Source organism: Anabas testudineus, chromosome 2 (assembly GCF_900324465.2).
Source record: "Anabas testudineus chromosome 2, fAnaTes1.2, whole genome shotgun sequence".
Lineage (NCBI taxonomy): Eukaryota > Metazoa > Chordata > Actinopteri > Anabantiformes > Anabantidae > Anabas > Anabas testudineus.
This window is the reverse complement of record NC_046611.1, coordinates 18535769-18558941: the sequence shown is the minus strand read 5'-3', so window position 1 is coordinate 18558941 and position 23173 is coordinate 18535769. Positions and strand designations below refer to the sequence as shown.

The following is a 23173-nucleotide window of genomic DNA, read 5'->3' as shown; positions in this document are numbered from 1 at the left end:
TCTTAAAATAATTATCATTTACATTTTCTCATGGAAATACCACATTTTCCATTTAGAAATAATATATATGGTTTGCATTTAAAGAAAGCCATTACAGCAAATCATTTTCAAATCATGGAATGTATCAGGTTTTCATTTCCACACTTTCCACAAAGAGTCAGTCAATCTACTCTTAAAGGTCCACCTAATAGCTTTCCCCAAGCATCAACCTTGCCAACCCATAAATGCTTTGTATTAACAGAAAACATATTGAAGTTGCAGTGACATAAGCAGCGGCAGTTTAGTTGTGCTGCGTGGAAACACGTTTTTTAGGAGACACTGTTGCACGTCTCATGGTCATCACTGTGGGGAATTCTGTTTGACGGTGGTCTCTTGGCATTAGATGGGGATGGCCTCCTTGTCTTTCTCAGCTTTCCACCAGCTGGTGGATTTTCCCAGTTGAAGGTGAAGTCAGTTCTTGGGCCCAGTTGCTTCAGCCGTAGTATTTTCCACCTTTATAACGTGACATTGTACATTACCCTTTATTCTTTATTCTTTTCAACCTGTGTACTGCACACGATGCACATGGTGCATGTTCCTACAGGGATTTTCCTGGTTGTCTCTATTGTGTCACCAGTGTCCATCCCCAGACACTTAATTAGTTGGACATGTGTTTGTTAAAACTGTTCCCACTGTATAGTAATACGACCCTATAAGATCTGCTCCTTGTAGTTGAAATCCCCTCACCTATGTCTCCAACCCATTTTTCTAGAGATTAAAGATAAAATAATCACATTGAAGCAGTTTTACTTTACAAATTGTATGTTTTTTTTTTAAGATAATATAAAAGACGGTCTGGAAATCCTGGATGCGCTCATCATCAATTGGCTGGTTTCTTTTGTCCTTTTTTTTTTTTTTTTTTGTTATTGTTCTTCTTCTTGTTTTGGTTGCAAACATTACCAGCACTGTGGGAATACAGTGGGAACGATAATAAAAGTGTTGTGTACCGGGGTTTCATTTATTTGTTTATTCTTTCTCGAGCATCATATTAAATAAAAGTCCCTTGGAGATTTGCCAAGTCAGCTGGGACATGACTGTGCTATGAGGCAGCCGCTGTGCAGGCTCCACATATTAGCTTTTAAGCAACTAGGACAAGATTCAACACTGCCATATAATTTCAATATGTCATCAACACATGTGGGTCACAAACATTTCCCCAGAGTGTCAGATATGGAGTCTGGAGAATCAATTTGTTGCTCACACAACACACATGATAATGAAAAGTTCTCCACGGGGAAATCTCCCAGTCCTACAAAACTGGTAAGTCTTTGTCCGTGTCTGTTTGCTTTTGTACATTTTCTGACTGCTTTTCTTCTTTCATTGTAAGTTTGTGCAAAATATTTCAAGAAATGAGCACTTGAAGTTGATGTGAGAGCATTGTTTGTGTGATGTTCCCATGACAGATGCCTCCAGCAAAAGAAGAAAAAGAGCTTCAGAAAAAATTCTTCAAATCAGTTTTGTAAACAGATTTTCAAAGCTAAACAATAATCACCATCCCATTTCTACCTTTTTGATGTTTCTTCTTAATCTCTGTATATGTTATGCTTTTCTCTTGAGCTTTCTTCTCATTCTCGCGCAGTAAGACGCTACTTGGTGCAAAGACAGAGACCTTGTGAAGGCTGTTCTTAGCCCTAGTTAAACACACACATTCACTGGGCCTTGACGCCGTCTTTTTTATCTCCAGATCAAGAAGAATGTGGGATAATTGTGTGACATCCATGGGTGCCACATAATTACAATTTACACCATTGTGACGCTGCAAACAAAGACGAACATGAGCCCTTTGCATTACCTATGACAGTGTGTTTCTTCCATCTCTACTCTACAGTTAATGCAGCCGCAGTGCAAACGTGGCTTTGGGAGATTTGTCACCCTTAACAATTGCTCAGTTTTGTTTTTATTTTAAATATTATAGATGTGGTTTTAACTTGCTGGACAACCTGTGTTAATAGATGGTTTCGTAGTATTTAGGTAACCCAGTGTTAGCGATCCACTATTGTACCTTTCTGATCACAGGCATGTCTTACTGGAGATGAAGGATTCATATCATCTACTGCACATTTTGCATCAAAACACACTCACAAATACAAGTTAGCAATGTGTAGCAGAGTAAACACTGGATAGGAGTGTATTCTAGATCTAATTATTTCAGTGAAGAGTGTTGGTGTTCATTAGTTGTTATGCTGCACTCAGGTAATAAGGGAGGTGCTATAAAAAACACTTAAGTTAACTTGCTTTCATCCAGTAGCTCAGTTGGTAGAACAGTCATTTACACCCCAGGGTCAGTGGTTCAGTACCCAGCTCCTTCCAGCTACCTGACGAGGTGTCCTTGGACAAGACACCGTAAGCGCATAATAGCATTGATATTTACTGTCTGGCAGCTGTCCAACCACAACTCCCCCAAGGGGATCGATAACGTATGTCATTAAATGGCATTTTTGGGGAAAGCTTTAGTGAAGCTGACCTTATGCGTAATTGTCAGCTGTAGTCTATTGTTCAAAGTAACAGCAACCAAGTTTAACTGGCACAGTTGTTTTTCAATTTCCAGCTACACTCAGTTGTAGTTGTTTTGTAACATCGATGATCACAAGTTGGACCAACGAGAATCTTTCCCATCTCCACAATTACTCGTACAGGATGTGAACATTGTATTAAGGGTAGAAACACTCCTGATTTACACCTCTTTCCTAGCTGGCAGACCAGAGAAGTAGCATTTGGTACAGAGGTAAAAACTAGTCTTTGTCATTATATTATTTTTTAACACATGGCTGCAGGGATCCATAAATAAAACCAAGGCCAACAATCATTTCCACTCTTCTAGTAATATATGTTGTTATAACCAGGAGATCTAATGTAGCCAAAAGAGAAAAATGTCACATTAACATACCACATTACAGCAGTGCTCTGTTGTTAGTATCTGTTATCACCTATAACTATTAAAATTGAAATGCTGCAGTTTCCTTTCACAAGCATTAGTTTGAGAAAGCTCAATGGCTTTATCTCTACTGAAGGCAAATCAAAGTGGTTTATATATTCTGTCCCTCATTCAGCTGAATGTCAGACACACTCATAGGAGGTCTCCCAGAAGACCTCATTATCCTCTTAATTTCCAATTATTTCAAAGACAAATGAGTACACCTGGCATCCCAAGCAAACCTGTCGGTGATGATCACGGGAGACTGTGCCATGCTCGCCTCTCTCGCCGGAGATAAATGGGCTGACGATCAAACCTTTTTTTTTTTTTTTTTCCTCTCCATATATTTCTTTTTTCGTATTCCAATTTCGAACAGGACTTCCTTCCTTTCATTCGCATTCAAAAGTAGGCTTCTACTGTATGTTATCTGCTGGTAACTGCCACGCTTTTGCGGTGAAGTTTGTTTGTGGTTGACATTGAGAGAGGATCTCCTCACGTGTGTGCAATTTAGCTGTCCTTGTGACTCAGCTGTTTAGGACTGCAGTATTATACTGTGTTCAGCTGTGACGTGGACTCTCCTTAATTAGTTCACTAACCACATAGGTACGGCAAATACTTTAAAGACTGTGTCTGGTACAATTTCCTCATCAAGCCAACATATTTCCTGTATGTGCACCTGTGTCTTGTATAAGGAGCAGATAAAAGCTGGAGAAATGATGTAAGGCCACTTCATTTTACCTGAACAACATATTTAAACAAGTAAACATTAACCAAGGTAAAAAAAAAATTTTAATAATATTAAAATATTGTATGCACTTTTAAATGCAACAGTTTAACAACCCTTTTTTTTTTATAATATTCACCATTGTGATTAGTGCCACTTGCACAGATCACATCAATTTGGCAGAAATAATAGGAGTGAATTGTGATTTGTTCACACTGACGTCTTCTATGCTGAGATGTTTGTTTTTGTGCTCTGCTCTGTAACCTTTTAAAACAAAAGAGACTATTGTAATGTGGAAAAGTAAACCTTCCAGTTTCAGAAGTGTGAAGATCATTTACGCAACTAAAATGAATTTTTCCTCTGTGAGGTAAAATTACTTCAAACCTCTCTCTTGTTTTGGTCCTCTACAACAGTCATTCTTGATTTCCTGTTATAACCTACGAGCAACTACTAGAGAGAGAACGCTTAATGCTCTGACAAAAACCAAGACAACTCAGAAACTGCTAAACTGCTGTCACATGATGCTGTTAATTTAACATTTGTGTATTAATGTTTTTTTTTTTTTTGTTACTGTGTGGACTGTGATCTAATGGCTAAGACAGTATCTCTGTAAAGTAAAGTAAAAAAAGTAATAAAAAAAGGGACACAAGCTATATTTCAACAGGTTTTGATATGTTACCACGTGTCGAGCAGACGGGTATGGAGCCTATAGGTACAGGGGGTAAAGATGTTTTGATATTGCATGCACACAAATTGATAATTCATTCCCTCACATTTTTAATTCCACGCTGAGCTTCAAAATGTAATGGAAAAAAAACAAAAAACACTGGAAGTGATGTCACAGAATATCTTTGTAATTTACATACATAAGTCATTTCCACATAAATATTTCAGCTGATGTGGCTTTTACAGAGTTTTAAGGAGTGATTCAGAGCTGGCAGGTCTACTTGTGGGCATCAGATTGGGAGCCGTCTGCACTAATGCGTAACTGACACGCACTGATGCTTTGCAAGACAGTACATCAACTACTGTGTATTGAGTCCACAAGAGGCCAAAACACGCTTCATATGAGCACTGGGACTGTTTTGTTTTCTTCATACATTAGTGATTCAGTGTGCAGTACATGTGGCTGATTTCACACTTAATCGTTTCAACTGTGTGATTTCCCGCTGTCAGAACAGTGGGAAGTGCGGGAGCACCTAGAATGTTAATGTTCATAATGCGACCGCAGTAATAGTTTGTTTTGTTTATGAGGCTCTAGAGGCTAAGAGTAGGGGGACGGTATCAGCACACTCCTGTTAGTCAAGAACTGTGAAAATTGCTCGCAGCTGTCATCACTCATTTATTAGCAGTTCTTGTATCTAACATGCGCTTTCATAACACCGTCAACTCGTGGAGTAAAAATATGTGTACTTCAACCACAGTCTCCCACTATAGAGCATATAATCTGATTAGATTTTAAAGCATCTGGTTGACTAACAAGAGAAAATGTGATAATTATTCGACTGAGTGTTTAGCGCTTCGAAAAACATGGGGCAGAAATGAAGAGTAAGAATAACGAGACAGAAACTTCATTCGCAAGTTCATGTGAAAATTTCCGAATGAACGAAATGATCATATTCCAGAAAAAAAAAAAAAAAGGAAGCTGCGATCTCAACATGAGAGCTGCACTTTTCAAACAACTTTTTAATCACAAAACACCACAGAACTTCACCTGCTGAAGTTTTTTTTTTTTTTTTTGAAGATGAATCGAAGTTTATTCAAACTCCAATTTCGTTTGGAGAGCTTATGTGGCGAGCATCCACATCAGGGACTAATTAGTGCATAAAACCCTAATGTTGGGGAAAATATTCAGGTATGGGAACATTATCACTATTCAGGAGTTGCACAGAATCAGCCCTAACTCTAGAGAGACTTGTCGCTGCTCCATCCAGCAGGCGTACGCCATCCCTTTTAACGGTTGTGTGCATGATGATGAACTCTTTAGAAGGGCAGTAACCACACGTTTTTGAAATGTTTGTCTGGTGCTCACGTTTCTCAATTCCTGTTCAAGATTTTGTATCTAATGATGTTGTTTTTCACTGTGTATCTGAGTTCCTTCCCCCCCCAGGCCCAGAACTTTTAGCTTTTGCTTTTGATCCTGGGTGATATTTTCTGAATGTCCTAATGGGAACTGTGGGTGTACTACAAACTTTAATGCAGTCTGTAGCGTCATCTGCCAAAAATATTGTGCAGGCTAGTACTCCCTGCTTACAGCTGCATCCTCCGACCACTGGATAATAAAGATTAGTTTGTGACATTTGTGTTTCTGTTGAAATTACATGAAAACGACGTGGATGAAGGAAAAAAACATTTCAAGGGTGAACATGAATGATACAGTGCAATTAGTAATGTTATCACTGAATAAAGAGCATGCTGTCAGGTCTGATCTAGCCTTCGTTTCATTAGCTCTAATGCTGTTTATTTTCCATTGGCATTCTAGAAAAAGAACCAAACATGTTCTTAAGTGAAGTGTTAAGTGAAATTTCGGATGAAACAGATTTTCATCATGAGGCTCCGTGAGAACATTCATGAATAAGTCTAAAAGAAAGTAGTAGAGATGTTGTCTAGGTACATGTAGGTTATACATCAATCTCTGACATGAAGGGGAGAATCAAAAATTAAATGCAACATTTCTGGCATAATTGATTCATCTAATATTGTACATAAGGTGGTTGCGGTGTGACAGTAACCACCATAACACTTACAGTGTAAAATTACATTCTAGGAGAGATAATATAGAGTTTATTCCCTGTGCATTAGGTGGCACATAAATCCACCTCCTATTCATGGTGAGGTTTCCATTTCATAATGTAGCTTTGTATTAGTCACAAGCTGGTGAAGAAAGTCAGCAGCAGCCTGTCCCCACTCCTCCCCTGCAACTTTTCAAAGCTATGTAGGTCACCTGTCTCACTCATGGTGCTGTTTTGAACCCTGATTTTTAAAATGCTCATTGTTTATTCTCTCATGTCATTAGAAATTATATATTACTGCAGACTTGTTAGGGAAGTGTTGGGGAGATAAATGCTAATGAACACATTTACAGCCCTATTCCCGCTTTCCCTGAAAGCAGTGAAAGCTCCAAAAATCAGAATTATGTAATTGTTTTTGTCTAAATACATTCATTTTTCAAGGCAGAATTCACTGGCGTATAGTTTCCCCATAATGGTCATAAAAACATCAGTGGAAGATGTGACACAGATAAGTCATTTTGCATCTTAAAGTTGAAATTCAACTTTCACAAAGTAGTTTTTTTTTTTAACAGCAAACAAACCTCTGCAGCTTCCCAAACTTTCGGGTAAAACAAATTTAATGATCGCAAGTTTGAATTTGAAAGGATTTTTAGTCTCTTTGATCTTTTATTTCCAATTCACCTTCACATACTCCAGAGTCATGAACATTTATAATATGCAAAGCTCCCCTCCATTAAATCATCCTCTGTCTGAAAGCTTCAAACCTGCTTAGAAGCCTCTGACCTCAAATGGTGTGAACAGTAGCACCGGCTGGCTCTGATGGCCCTCAGGTCTTAGCTTATACAACCCAGTGAAGAAAAAGAAAACACACACACACACACACACACACACACACACACACACACACACACACATCTGCTCTAAGACAGATGAATGCACAAACATAAATGCATATCCATCCTTGACCTGATATGCAAAGTGCAATTAAAGTTGTTTTGGTATGCAAACACGCACTGCAAACAGACTCTATGATGAATGGCTGCTCTTCCAAAACATATGAGAGTGTTTAGGGTGAAGGAGGCAGTAAAAACACCATGAGGACCATCACCACTTTCGATTGGGCTAGCGTTTTCTAAGATAATCCATTCTGCTTCTTTTGACAAAAGATAAAAGCTCAGGAGCTCTTTCCCCAACACATATCTTCATATGGCCTGTGAGATATTACCACTGCCTTATCTTGGAAACATATGGGCCGAGCTTTGATGGATTGTGTCTCTTTAAAAAAGAAATCTTTATTCACAGAGTGACAGTTTAATCCATGTAAACCTCTCTTGGTGCCCAGTGCTTATCTCACCATTCATTTGTTGTACAAAAGTGCAATTTGGCACTCTTCTGGGAACTTTCCACCACTTTTTAATTAATTATCATTTGAGTTCATTTCTCAACTTAAACTTGTTCTGTAAGTGTCATGTATGCTTAATTACCTAACAAGTTACTAATTGCCTCCAGATTAGTTTTTTTTTTTCCAGTTGTGGATGAAAAATATCCTCCTCTTAAAAAGCCTTACTCTCCACAAGATTTATCTTCTACACAAATTGCATGTCTATGGATGTGATAAGAACATACTTTGTATAATGGAGCCACACTGCATCAGCTGAGGAAATAATGCTGATTTCATGTCATTAGTCTGGCGCTGAAATACTACAGGGTAATACACAGACGACTGTATCCATCAGGGGTCAAATTTAATTTCAAATTGAATAGAATTCTTAATTACACATTAAACTGACTAACCATGCAACTACTAAATCATTTAGGAGTATTGAAGCAAATGGTGATTTACTAAAGATCAAAACTGGGACAATGTCCTCGACTCTGTCTCCTGAAAGTTTTGAATCATATTATAATTATGTTGTGAAAGTAGTTTTTTTTTGTTTTGTTTTTTTTAAATGAATGAAGCACCAGATTTATTTAGAGAAAGCAACTTGCAAGGATCTGAGTTTGAGTCCAGAGTGCAGTACGAGGTTGGAAAAGCATTTTGGCCACGGTTACAGAAAGACTTACTTTTGCTTGAATTTTAAAATAGATGTGTGAAGTGACTGTTAGTTTTTTCTCTATTAACCCACCCAACAATCTTTTGCTGACCTTAACCCAGTTGTGTGAGTGCCTGAACTGAATGTTCTACTGCAAGATCAGATACTTTTGTTTATAATATATTTTATTTACTCATTTATTTATTTTTTTTACTCTATTAAAAATAGTTTTTTTTTTACACATTTCTGTTTTCTGATGTTATCGGGGTTATTTTCTCATACAAAGTTCCTTCAGACCCACTGATATAGCTTATTTATTATACTAACTGGAAATGATATTCTTTTTATACAATGTACAGTACTTCACATGAGTAAAGTTATTAAAATGTGCAAATAAATAGTGACCTGATTCTTTAATAGTTATTCTGCCATTGATATGTCAAAGCAGTGTACAATTTTATTTTGTCTCCAAGCCACCTGAAAGCCTCTCTGAGGCACCCTGTAACAAATAAATGATAGAGCTTTGCTTCAGGTCACAGAAACAGAATAATTGCAGGTGTGCATTTTCTAGCTTACAGACATTTTTACCATTTTGGCCCACTCTCCTGCTGCATGGAGGTAACTATCTATCTTCCACAGCAAGACTCCCACCCTGTTTCTAAAGCTATCTTATAAATTTTCAGTTTTTTACTTTTCTACAAACTCTCCAGAGCTGCTCCTGGTCTATTTGTTACCCGAGGTGTTGTGTCTGTGAGCCCAGAATTGGATGGTAAAGGGGTGGCGAAAGCTCTTTTGGAGGTTGATGGGATTATTTTTGTTTCAGTGATCTGAAAATCTTAAGCACATATTTGTCATGTCTCATAATAATAGTACAGGAACTAAATAATTGGGATGGGGCTGTTGAGCTGGTGGTAGTTGCCCCCTGTTAGCTGCCTGCAGATCCACCCCTGAAGATTATCAGGATTTAAATGACTGCCTGCGTTCACCTGATATTTAAGTTTAATGCAATTCAAACACATTTTGTGTTTGTTAAAATGGACACAAACAATACCTCAAATAAAGACATAGCCTATAAAAATAGCCACTGAATGTCAGTTTTGAGAACTGAAGCGCTGCTAGGTTTGTCTCCTTGCGTCATTCTGTGAACAGAGGGAAATAATAACCAAGAAAACCAGGCAGGCGAATGAGGCAGAGGATTGTTATGGAAAGACGAGAGTGGTGATGTCAGGAAGCGAGAGTGGGGGGGGTGTGGTGTAAAATATTCATCATATTCCCTTTCTTTCTTAAGACTTAAGACGTCAGCATTCCTGAAGCAACCAACAAAGAATGAGAGCACGACAGGGCAGATGAGTCGGGCTTGGGTGGAGACACGGTGACTAATCAGCATCTACAACTGTTACCATTATTTTAGGTTCTGATGTCAGTGCCCAAATACTTCTTTGTTTCCTGCCATCGTTACACAGAAGATTTGCAGAGTTTTGTTGCAAAATGAGACGTTCACCACTTGTGATTTTCCAGACATTACCCTGTTCTACAAAACACTTGATGGTACAAAATGGAAGCAAATCATAGCTTTTTGGAGGTAAGCTGGCCACTCGAACTCCTGGCCTGACAAAATGATACCACTTTGAAGTTCGGTTTTCTTGCCTGTTCGACACATTAAGTGGTAAATATGAGGCTATTCTTTGATCCCTAATGAATGTACAGGACATAACGTTCTTTGCATTTACTGTCACATATCACTGGATGGCACATGGAGTGGGACTCTTACTTATTACTTTATCCAGTTACTATCATATGGGCAATGAAAATGTTGTTTCATACCAAATAATTAAGTATTCCAGAAATATAATGTGCCAACCTACAGCTGTAGATATGCATTTTAGTGCATACTATTCAGAGGTGGCCCTAATCAGTACAATCAAATCCAAATTGACAACTATATAGCTCCAATTTCCCTCGCAACTGTAAAGTAAAATAGTCCGATACAAGTTATATGTAAAGGGCTCATTCACCAAGATTTGGGCTTTTGGGGGAAAAGTCAGCTACATTTCTTATTTGCCTTGCATGATATTAATTACATTCATTGATAAATATAATGCTGAATGCATTAAAGACGGTAGTTGTGATAGTACCAATTAATTAAAGTTGGAAATGATAAAATTCATTCTGTTTCAACATGCCGCTGGCAGTTAACATAAATGAAGTTCACACATTTTCATCTATAGCTGATTTAAATGAGTGTTTCAAAGATAATGGCGACACTGACTAAATGACATAAATATAATGTGAGTGTATTTGAATGGAGGTGCTGTTATGCATACAGTATTGCTGTCTCAGCATCATCATCTGCGTGGTGAATCACCTGAAACACCTTTGGTAATGTCTCCTAAGGTGATAATCTTGCAAATGCGCTGTACATCCACTCTTGGAGGAAGAAGACAAATGTACAATTTTTTCACATATCCACTCATATGGATTTAAGGACTTTATTCAGCAATAAAAAATATACACCAAGGAAAATACCATTTTCCTTTTTTCCCCATATTGTTGTTTTTCCATCTTAAAATCAGATTTAATACTTCCAGACAAACGACCCATGATCCAAAGCGACAAAATGGAAAATAAAAGAAAAATAAAGCAGTCTTTTTAATTCAACAATAGAAGTTGAAAACCACCGGAACAGTTTAAAAGCATCTCTGTTTGTTTATATTGTTTACTGAAAATCTGAAAAATGGTTTTCAAACAGATTTGGTTTAAACGGGAGAGAAATCACAGACTAGGTCGTCATTTCTGACTCTGCCTCTCCGTAGAGTTCAGCCAGTTTTTGAAACTCCGGTCCCCAATCGTCCAAGTAGTTATAATCCTGCTCCGAATGCGTGCCGGGAGAGTCTAAAGGACTGATGGATCCTGTGGGCGAGCCCTGACCTTCGTACGCATAGGTCTGGAGGGAGTCGTAGGGCGGCACACTAGTGTCCAAGTCGGCCTCTACCAGTTTCTGCTTGATAAACTCGTGCACATCCACCTCATCCAGCTCCACCGATGGGCTCCTGCAGCTGCGGGGCGGGCCGCAGTGTTGCCTCACCTCCGGGCGAACGTCCCTCCGGAACTTGAGCTCCTCGGCGGCAGCTGGGTTACGAAGGGCAATGATGTCGAAGGCCTCTGTGTCCTCCTCTCCTCCGCCCTCATCGTCGTAGGTGACCACGTTCTCTCTAATGTCCTCCTCGGAGATGATGAGGGGCTCTTTCTTGTTCTGCCTCAGAGTGATAAAGAGAACCACGATAGCTGCAAGACAAAAAGAAATTTTCATGAAGTATCAATCAAAAGAGATAAATAAAGCCTTATGTAACAATAAATAACAGTTGTAATTTTGAAAAATAATAGCATACAATAAACTGACATTTACCAGTTGAAGACAAAAGCCAGACAAAATGAAAACTGCTTTTCTGAACAATTAAATTAACAAACCGTTTAGCAGAACAACATAACATAATAAAACAGCTGAATGCCGGTTTTTTTATTTTTTTTGTGCTAATACCGGTCCCTGTGTGTGTGTCTGTGCTGTTTGTTAATTCATAGCTCATGACAGACAAACACGTTGAGGTTTGTGAACAGCTAACAAAATAAACACAAGCACAATTATATGTGCATATTTATCGGATTTTCCTATAAGCACCGGCCAAGTGTTGAGGAGCTGTAAATCAATAATACGCATTAGCTGACATTAGCATTGAGGCTGTGATGATTTTTTTTTTTTTGGAACGCAAGCTGCTGAGATGATGGCAATATACACATTATAATCATCTGTGGAGCACATTCAACCACACATCCCAGCCAAAAGGCAATACATCAAGTAAAGAGAAAGCATATGGGAGTGTGTCTCATTTGATCATCTTTTATTCGTAGGTGAGGGCAGTAATGTGAAGAATGAGCAAGAGTTCAAACGAAATCACGCCATCGTGTTGCAAAACGTCTTTGCCGATGATCGGCTTGCAGTGTGAAAGATCTTTTCCACTGTTAATGAAGCCATAAAGTTTGGGTTAACGATGACCTTGCTGTATGATGTTAACACTAACATCTATTTATTAAAACAGCGTCTGCAAGAAAAGTACATTATTACAGCAATGCGGTATCTAAACGGACTTCATTATACTACATTAGCAGACATGAGGGAGCTAGATCAGTGTTCCTGCAGCGGCATCGTAAAAAAAAAAGAACAAGAAGGGAAACTGAACTAATGAAAACCCCTTTTTTAAAAGGTGTTATTATATGTTTTCTGCATCTTGGATTTTTCTGTTGTACTGTATAATACAGCAACATTATCATGTTAAATTGGCCTCCAATGAACGAGAAGCCTTGTAAAACACATAAGGTGAGAGCTCAACATAGAGACAGAAAGGATGGTAGAGCTTTCAGCTTTGATAATGTCAAGTATGCAACAAAGCATTGGGCTTTGTTGCTTACTTGAACCGCAGTACATGAAATTATCCTTTAACCAGTGTAATTATGAACTGATTAGTGCCCATTAGCCCCTAGTAAAAACTCTTTGTGATCACCTCCAATAGATTAAGGCTGCTGCTGTGACACAGAGGGACTGGCAATGCAGAATGCTCTGGCAAAAATGCAGCAACAACAAAAGTTATACCTTGATGACCCTTTAGCGTGAATCTGAGAACTAAAACGAGATGCATAGACGATCTCCCTCTCTTCCTGAGGCTGGCAAATCCAAGCTATCATCCAGCTATCCTCTGTTCTTGTCATGAGAAGGCTTTGCTTTTTTTTCACGACATAAAAGAAACAGCCTATGTAGTCGATGATTTAAACTCAGATATTGGCATTTAATGGCCAACAATTAATTCTAAAGACCAATATAGTAAAATGCATGATTGATTCACATCTATTCCCTGACTGAGTTGTGATTTGTCACTGTCAAACTAAATGTAAAATGTAACACAATAAACTTTTAGATTAAAAAAAAAAAAAGGGCACCCCAAGACACTGAAGGCTGCAGTGAGTATGCACAGATGCATCTATCTACACGTCATTTATTCAGTGCAGTTCCATGTCTGGAGACATAACATTTTCCCCCTACCCGTATGTGATCTCCCTCTATCTACAGTTTAAGCTCTTACTTCCAGACTGCATTTTCCACAATGTCTGAAATTCCTCTGTTTGTATAGTTGTATACCTGTATTCAGTGTACAGACCATATGGTAATACAAGTTCTACACTTACACCTCCTCAATGGTCCATTCACATCATTGCACATACATAGTCAAGTCCAGCTGTGGTATCACTGTTGCTCACTTATAGCATCGCTACTTATGGCATCGGGGAACATTATCCCACTCTACTGATACCTATTCACTGCAATAAAAGCCATATCAGAACTCTAATTTGTGTTGTATTTAAACCCTGGTAATTGAAGATTATACTGAAAGACTAAAGGAGTGTATTGTGTTGTAAAATAAAGTGTCTAACACAGTGCACTGATTTACTATTCATATTTAAGCCATTTCATTCATCACCATCAATTTTAAAACAACTAAATGGATGTGGTTTATAATTGAGAGATATACTCCTAAAAATACTCCTGACCCAGCCAGATTTAAGTTGGCTGTTTGCCTACAAGTCTTTCACATTGCTGCTGTGGAAATGAAAAGGAACTACCAAGAGGTATAATTCTAAATAAAATCAAATGTTATATTTTACAAGATGCGTAGCTAGTATTTGTTCGGTGTTGATAATATAAAATCAACTAAAAATTTTTTTCACACTAAGCAGAGTGTAGAAATTATTATTATAGTAAAAAGAAAATCAATACACAATCATTATGACAAAAACAACCAAAAAAACATTAGTAATGATAAAGATGTTAACAGTAGTAACAACAATGATGATAACAGTAATAACAGTAATAAGTATTAATCAGCAAAGCACAGTGCAAACATACAACACATACCAACCAGTCCAAGCATGACCAAATACAGCATATCCCACTATCAGCAACACAATAGTAGCCCCCCTAATGGTGATTCATGCACCAGCCACCCCAGCCCCCACCGTATATGCGGGCGGGTGAACATGCAATGCATGTAATCTAACAAAGTGTTATTGTTTTGAATGATACTCACTTTCTTTTTGGTTTTCCAATTCACAAATTTTTGTGAGTCAGACAACGGTGAAAATTAGATGTGATATGTTGTATTTTTTAATCCAATATCTTATTCAACCCAATTACTACGGTCATTCTGTCTAATTTTGTTTTTGATTTAGGCAAATATGGCAAAAAAAGGATACTCTACTTAATAATATTTTATGTTATGTTTAAAGGACATTATCAACTGAGTCAGCTCAGGGATAGTCCATATCCCTGCCTGTTTAATGCAGGCTTAATTAGGGTGGCTTATTAGAGGGCATAGAGATAAAAGACATTAATTGGGCATACAAAAAAAACAAAACAAACACTGACAAGCAAAAATGAGCAAGGACTAGAAGTGTTTATGTACGTGTGCTTTTGTCTTTCAATGAATGAGCTTTAATGTGGATTTCTACAACAACAGTTGTAAGAGCCCTCAATCCCTTTTTTCTTATGAAACTCTTAAGGTGTGTTCATGAAAAACTGGGCGAGAGGTGGGGTACACCCTGGAGGGGTCACCAATCTATCACTGGGCTGTAACACAGAAACAATATTGAAGCCTATGGACAATTTAGTGTGAAAAATTAACATGCATGTCTTTGGATGGTGGGAGGAAGCCCGGAGTAGTAGGGAAAGAACATGCAAACTTCACACAAAAAGGATCCCGCTCAACCTGTGGATTCAAACCTAGGTCATTTTATTTTTTGTCATATAAAGATTTTTGCGAGCCATTTTGCGACTAATATTGGACTGGTTGTTAGAAAAGTTTCAATTGATGAGTACTTTTATAAGTTAAATTATCCAGGATCTTCTCGCGAGTAGTAGAACAGTATGTCCAACTCAAGTGCCTTTTTACAAGCCAAGAGTCTATGCTTGCTAAAGTGTGCAATCCCCAAATCCCCAAAGCCACAGATGAGACTACAACACCATTCTGGAGGAGGAAACACCAACTGTGCAGCAACAGGCCCCTGAAACTTAGCACTCTTGTGCTTGAATTGACAGGGTAAATGATGTGCAGACTATTACTCTCCCAAATGTCCAGCTACCACATGTGACTGTAGGACTGTAGGTCTGTTTCTGTCTGCAGGACCAGACAGAATCAGAGGACATGCCATCAAAGCCTGTGCCTGACAGCTGGTAGATGCCCTTGCGGACACCTTTAACACCTCTCTGGCCCAAGCAGTTATCATCACAAATCAAACACCATCATCCCAGCACCTGAGGAGTCTCTTGTGTGCTGTATGGATGACTACCACCCTAAAGCACCCACAACTACACAAGGTGGTTTGAGAGACAGGTCCTGCACCACATTAAATCCAGACCGCCTCTTTCTAACCTTAACCCCCAAAACACTTGCGTGATGATGCTAATCACTTACTTCAGCTCAGCATTCAACACAATCGCACCACAACATCTGAATATGATAATGAGGTAGCCAGGTCTCAACCTTCCTCATTGGTAGGTCACAGTGAGCCCAGACAACCTTGGGTACCACCACACATGAAAGCATCGCAATCTGGTAGTGAAATTATGAAAACAACTTCAAATAAATCTTGAACTCAGCAGATATGATCATCAGCTCTTCTGTCCAATCCTCCATGCACCAAATTGATGTTATGCAATACGCTGCACCTTCAAAGAAAAAACCCTCCACATCTTAAAAGCCACAGCCTCTTCATCATCTTACCATCCAGTCACACTCCGTATGGAAACGTACTTTGCAAGGCTGTGCAGATATGTCTTCCCTTATGAGATGCAACATTTTATTTCCCTGTAAGTAGGCTATGTCACGTACATGTGTGGAAATACTGCGGTCCAAGAATTCCATACTACCTTTTGATTATTAACCTTTCACAGTAGTTCATGCCCCCCATTTACACCTGATATTAACATGTGGTCCTGTGGTCGTATGAGAATATCTTATCTGAATAAGAGCAAAAGATAAAAGTTAACAAAGCAAGGTGTAAGTTTTCACACAGATCATATTGTGATTAGATTAGATTAGAATGTGATTGACCAGACCACTTCTGCTGATGATCTGGCTGGCTGAAAAATTACCTAACCTTGCCTGTTCCTACTACCGTATGTGAGCTTGGCAAAAGCTACAAGCAGTAGCTATAGCTAGCAAATCTTTCCTCACACCATTGACATATAATATTGCCCGTCCATGGTATTGCTTTACTTGACCTGGGAGGCACTGTGTTTGAATCTAACTCCAAACATTTCGCATAGCAATATCTTCCTCACAAAGAGGACATAATCAAGACAATGTATGAACAGGTATAAACACAAAAGCCCATGGACTATCTCTTTATTTAAATAACTTATCCAGATCACGTTATTAGGAGGTGTAAAGAGGTTAATAAGAACTTTCATACTAAGCGTTTCAGCACAGATTAACATCACAGGGACAGAGGGGGCATACAGTTGGTGGTCTTAGACCACTACTCCTACAAGATATTTAGGCATCTATTCATTATTAAAACACGGCACAGACAAGTCAAGTGATTGGACTGCAGTATTATTCCCTGATTGACAAACAGCTTGGGGTGACGAGTTACCAAACCTCTGCCCAGTAGCTGAGCTACATGTGAGACATTTAAATTGCAACTGAAAAGTGTGAACTCAAAATGCACCACGAGTCAAAGCACCCCCCACACAAAAAGTAGGTGTGATCAGCTCCTTGTCTTTCCCTGTTTCTTTTTCTCTCTCTGTCCGTCCTAACTAGAATCTGCCTTGTGCTGATCATTAGTGATTCAGCGTGTGTCTCTCACTCAAGCGTTTGCTCCAAACAGTGGTCGTGGCCTTTTGTTCATCTCAGCCAGAGGCTTTGGCATAGAGGAGGGAGGAAGCCAGTATGAATATGCATAACCTTCACGCACTAATGTCCACAGACAATCACTGAAGAGAGGAGGGGAGGGAAGCAATGGTGGAGCCGTGTTATTAGACAGTTTTGTCTAATCATGTTGTACTGCAGTTCGGTATGCAAAGGAGGAAATTGGGCTGCAGGGCTCAGGTTTACTCTACAGGAGATTGTTCACTTTGGTAAATTACCACTTTTCACTAAAATTGTCTTTAGATCTTTTCTACTTATTTGACCTGCAAAGCTGACTGTCCACAGTCCAAATACAAAGTGACAAGACATTATTTCCAAGCATAAATAATCATGTGCTGTCACTGCAAATATGAGTTGCCATAGTAACAGGCACATACTAATTGACGGAGGACATGTGTTCTTTTGCTGCGACAAGCTGGTAACATGAAAATATTCCTTTTTTATTTTTCTACTCTGTTTCTGGAGGTGTTTTTGTATGCATGGTGCAGGACACATCCACGGCACACGAAATCAACAGGAGCCGTGTCTACGTATGTGGAGCGTCACCACATTCCTCCGCACTCGGCTCCTCTAGTCACAACATGCAATGTCAAAACATGCGCCAGACAGGGAGTGACTGGGGGTAAGAGAGAAGATTCGGCAGCGTAATAACTCGAGCTGAATTTCAAATCGGCAACAAATGTGATTCATGTCTAATCTGATTTTCTGATTTGAGCTGCCTGTCTGAACATGTATCCTCACTGCTCTCACACTCAAGTTCCTCTCCAACCACTGTAGGGGTTATTCTCTGTTGTGTGAACTTTCTCTCTGAATCACACTGACCCTGCAGTTTCCATTCCCCTCTTCTTTGCTGTCTTTGTCCTCACCATCTCCTTTCTAGTCACTTGTCCTCCAGCCTACTCTCTCTGCGTCCTTCTTCTGTTCTGTCCTTCATATCCTCCTTTTTTCTTTCACCCCTGCCCTCTCCAACTCTTTTTACCCTCATTCTAAATTCTACCTGTGTCCTCTCATGTCTATTCATCCCTCTCTCCTCTTCTGCCCTTGTCAAACCCTTTCAAGCCCTTCTATTCTTTCCTGCACTTCTATGGTCCATCTTCTCCATCCATGCCCACGGGGTAACTGCCCCTGGGCAGTTCCTGCCTGCTGCAGTCCCCAACAGCAGCTGTCCCAACTTACCCAGCAGGATGACGATGCACAGCAGGATGGCAATCAGAGCTCCCGTGCTGAGACCGGCCGACGAAAGGAATGCCTCGCCTTGGCACATCCGAATCCTGCCATGACGCTGGCATGGACACACCCTTAGGGTCAAGGTGCTGGTTCCACTCAGCGATGGCTCCCCACCGTCCCACACAACGATAGGCAGCTCGTACAGCTCCTGGATCAGGTGGTTGAATCGCCGCCGCCTTGCAATGATGCTGGCTGTGCTGTCTATAAAAATAAAATCACAAAAGAATTAGACCCTTTGGCTAAAGAGACTAACAGATGGTTTTCCTTTCTTCTCTATTGTGTCACCAAAGCCTACAATTACCTATTTACACAGACAGACATTTAGATTAAGGGTAAAAACTGCCAACATTTGCCACTGTGAATTGGATTCTTTTGCTTTTGAAGTATCTCAAGCTGTTCGACTTCTTACAGTGTCTGCTGCTTTCCCATGTACCAAGGCTAATTAATTTCAAAGGTGTTTGCTTACTATTGTAATGTGCAGCAAAAGAGCAGTTCACCTTGGCCTCTGCAGAAACACTTCTGTTAATGGAACGTGTCATGTAGATGAACAGAAATCATAAAAAGGCTGAATTTGTAGGAAGAAAAGGTAATACGGAAGGTTTAATGACAAGATTCAGCAAAAAAAAAAAAAAAACAGACGAAGCAAATAAACACACATCAGTTGTGATGGTTTGTATCGTAGCAGTGTACAACCATTAAACTTCACACCTGTAGTTTCAATGAAAGATGTTCAGAATTTTAATTTATATACAAGCCACCGTCATGCATTATCATTCAGTCTGGAGAGAAACAGTAAATTTGGTTTTAGTAGAGAGTAGTATTGGATAGTACCACTCAATTTCTTTGACATATTTTTAGTTTGCTCATTATCTTATCATGAGTTGCTAATGCTAGAAATCACTCATCTAACCTCATAGATTAAAGTGAAATAGGCATGGAAATAGCACATGGTTTGCCCATGGTACCAGCTTGCTATTAGCTATTATCCCTGCAAAATGCAGGCCAGTAACCGGAGGAAGAACTGAAATCCCTGAGAAGCTGAGGACGTTGGGGTGCTGAGCTCGAGTGACACGCAAAGCGAGAAACTGACGCCGTCTCTGTCCAGTAAAGTGGACAAGTCATCGGTGGCGATCATGGACCAGAACGGGACATGGCTGAATGAACTCAACAGCAGACAGAAAAAAAAGAGGCTGCTCCACACGCATTGAGTGGAGCAATGCTGCTGCATGTCCTTTATTTCTGTGGCAAACAGACTTTGATCTCTGTCGCTCCCAGCAAACTCAAGAGCCTCGGATAATCGGAGACTGATTTGCCTGCATGATTGCAGATTTAAATCGGCATCTGTCAGGTTTGTGTCTATATTACCTCTCACAGGGTAACACACTTTGTTATCTTCTGTATCTCACCTGCCTAGTTATGTTTCAGTATTTATTGATATTGCTCTACTCTGTTATTTTATACTGTGCTCTCGATTTCAACTTTTACTCCAATGATCCCGTTGTGCCACAAGTAACGTGTTACCTCATACCATTTTGGCTCCCTATGCTCAGTACAACTTAGTTTGCAACAGGTTGACCTGGGCTGAGGAGGTTATCCAGTCTCTTCCAGTCCTAGTCCTAGATTTTGTGATTATGTTATTGTAAAGATTAACACAAATCCCACCAATTCTCATGAATTCTGTATGATTTTGCAATTTTGTCCAATCACTGCTACTTTTCTGCAAATTTCCTTGTGCTCTGAACCATCTACCCCAAATGCGTCACACCAGAGTTGCTGAAGAGAAGCTGCTTACACTACTAAGTGTTACTTCCTTAATGTAAAACCTGCAAATGATTGATCCACTCATAACAAGAAGAGTGGAAATATTTTAACAGCTGGATGGTCAGAAATATAAAGGTAACTACATATCTCCGTAGGCAAGAAGACACCTGGGCCTTCAACTTTTAGATTTGATCAAATTAAAATTTTAACTGGGACAAGCACACAGATGAGGTCGGGACTTCTGGAGAGCTGTGCACAGGCACCAAAGTTAAGCAGATGGATGATCAGTAACTCTTGTAGGGCTGCCTGCTTTGAAACAGAATGTCTGGTTTATGGCCGTATGGGAAGAAAAAAAGTTCTAATTTGAGGAAGCTTAGAGGAAGATAGATATGGTAGGGTAGAAAAGTAAATTGATGTTGTTCTGGTTGTGCACGCTATACTTGAGATTTACATCTTTGTATGCTTTTCCAGTGGCCTGAAAGTATTTGTAAAAGTGAAACCACCCATTCACACCCGGCTCTATAGTGTCATTTGTTAAGGTTCGATAGTTAGCAAACTGTAGCTGCACTGTGTCATACGTTTCCAAATAGCTCTATGGACTATAAAACACTGCACAAACTGAAGGTGTGAAAGAATAAAAGCAAAGTGTCCCTTTAAATAGTGGTAATATGATTTAAAGACTCACATAATGTTTGAACATCACCAGCAACAGTACATCATTATCCATTCCAAGTATGTAGCTATGGGAATTAGGTACCTGCATGACTAACAAGGGTCTCACATGACTGACTAACTAGAAACCTGCAGATGACACAGTGCATATTGATGTATATTCACATAATATTTTCAGTTCTGGAAATGCTGAATCGTGCACAGGGCAACCTTTTCCTTTCCACCCAGCGAAAACACCTCCGCCGTGCTGTACTATCATGCTGCTGCTCTGAGACCTCGCCTCCCACTCCAATCTCGGCTCCATCTATGAATAATTATAATGATCGACAGTTGGAATGACAACACGTACTTCAAGCTTTATTAAGTCAGACTCGCAGTATCACCGTATCAGAAAGCAGATGGGGGGGGGGGGGGGGTTTGAGAGAGTGGAGTGTGAGCGATGCAAATAAGGATGAGAGAGTGGGAGTTGGAAGATGACAGGGAAGAGGGGGGGAGCGAGGGGTTGATTGGAGAAGGGGTGTGTGTTTGTGTGCATGCGTGAGCCAAGGAGAGAGAGAGAGAGCGCGCACAGAGAGGATGAAGACAGAGGCTCAGGCAGAGAGAGACAAACAAGCTCTGTGTATGTGGTGTTCGCTGTCACCGCATTTATACTTTGAAGCACGGAGCCACACCAGCACAGGTCCTTGTACAGACCACAGTGAGGAAGTGCACATCAATTATGTCATGCTAATTTCACATTAAACCGCCTCTCGTCGCAGGTGCGGAGAGCAATTGTTGAGCAACGCCGCAGTGAAATGGTCCATCTGCAGCCACGTGGCGTCCAGACAGTCCCCGCTTAACCATGTTGTGACAGTTCATGTTCTGTGGCGTTACCCGCAGCGTGAGGCAGGTGACCGCCCAGGAAATGAGGGGGAAATATGCTTTTAAGAGCATTTCACACTTCATCGAATGGGATCCTGCACGCTCAGATCTGTGTTACTCTGCAGATGACTAGCAACCAATTTTCCCTCTTTTCTAGTGTCTGGTTTTCTATCAAACACACACACAAACATGCACACATGCCTTGATATGCATGAGTATGAGTATCAACACAACCCTGTGGAATACCCATAGCAGTGTGTTCGTTAAGCCAGGCGATGAACCACTAACTGGCAAATGGCCTCCTTTTTTCCCCTTTTCTAAAAGCATTAGCATGATAGGCGAAGCCCTGCTTACATAACTTTTGTGTCACTCATGCATTCCTGTCTCTCCATCTCAAACTATTAAGTTAATTAAGATTTCATAGTAGAAAAAAAAACTTTAGTGGTAAACATGCAGAAATGAGGTGAATCTGTGGACACTTCTGATGTCAGGTCACTTTCACTTCCGTCTATCTACTGTTTTCAGGATTTAAATAGTTGATATTGATATATCAAAGAGTAAATGCAAATATCTTTGTCATAGTGCTGACTCTCTGTCGGATATATAAAGCGTGATAAAAAAGCTAACCAAAAATAAATCGACAATAGACACTTGCGACGCAAACACATCTCTACAGACTTCACACTTGCCTACACATGCACTTAGCTGGATTCTTTGTGAACTTTAGTGGGTGTGTGTAGGTGCCGCTGATGGGATTTAGCACAAACCTTCTCTCCACTTGCCACTTGGAGTGCAACATACAGTGCTACAGTGTGGTGGGACATAATACATATTGGGTCACATTCTGAAGGTGGTTGGTGATGGCAGGAGGTTTGTATTTTCATAATGCGCAGGGATGTCGGTCCACATCCTTGTTGTGTATATTTACTTTTACAGTATCTTCTGTGGTACGTCTGCAGGGTCAGAATTGACGGCAAAATCTTTATTTAAATGAGGCTCATGCCATCAAGTGGGGCAGTTAGAAAAATTATAATTGATTTAATAAAATAAATTAAAATTGGACTCATTTATAAATAATAATATCAGTGGTTCTAGCTAGCTTCATGTCAAAACTACAAAATACAAAATTTCAGTAGTGGAAAAGCACCATTCTCCCCATATCATTTAATAATGCAGTTGTGTTTTGAAATGAATATTTGGTCCACACACGTGAAGCTGTTGACTGTAATTATTTG

At 39.7% G+C, this 23173-nt stretch overlaps 1 protein-coding gene across 2 annotated transcripts in view; it reads right to left on the bottom strand.

The window, feature by feature from the left end:
• Positions 1-10997: 10997 nt before the first annotated feature.
• Positions 10998-23173, bottom strand: part of LOC113162937 (cadherin-18) — a 135857-nt gene continuing 123681 nt past the window's right edge. For both annotated transcript variants that reach the window (XM_026361203.1, XM_026361202.1), the window contains exons 11-12: positions 18594-18845; positions 10998-11727 (exon numbers count right to left, since the gene is read on the bottom strand). In XM_026361203.1, the coding sequence (XP_026216988.1) occupies positions 11222-11727; positions 18594-18845 (758 nt within the window). In that variant the 3' untranslated portion in view covers positions 10998-11221. The remainder of the gene's footprint in view (positions 11728-18593; positions 18846-23173) is intronic.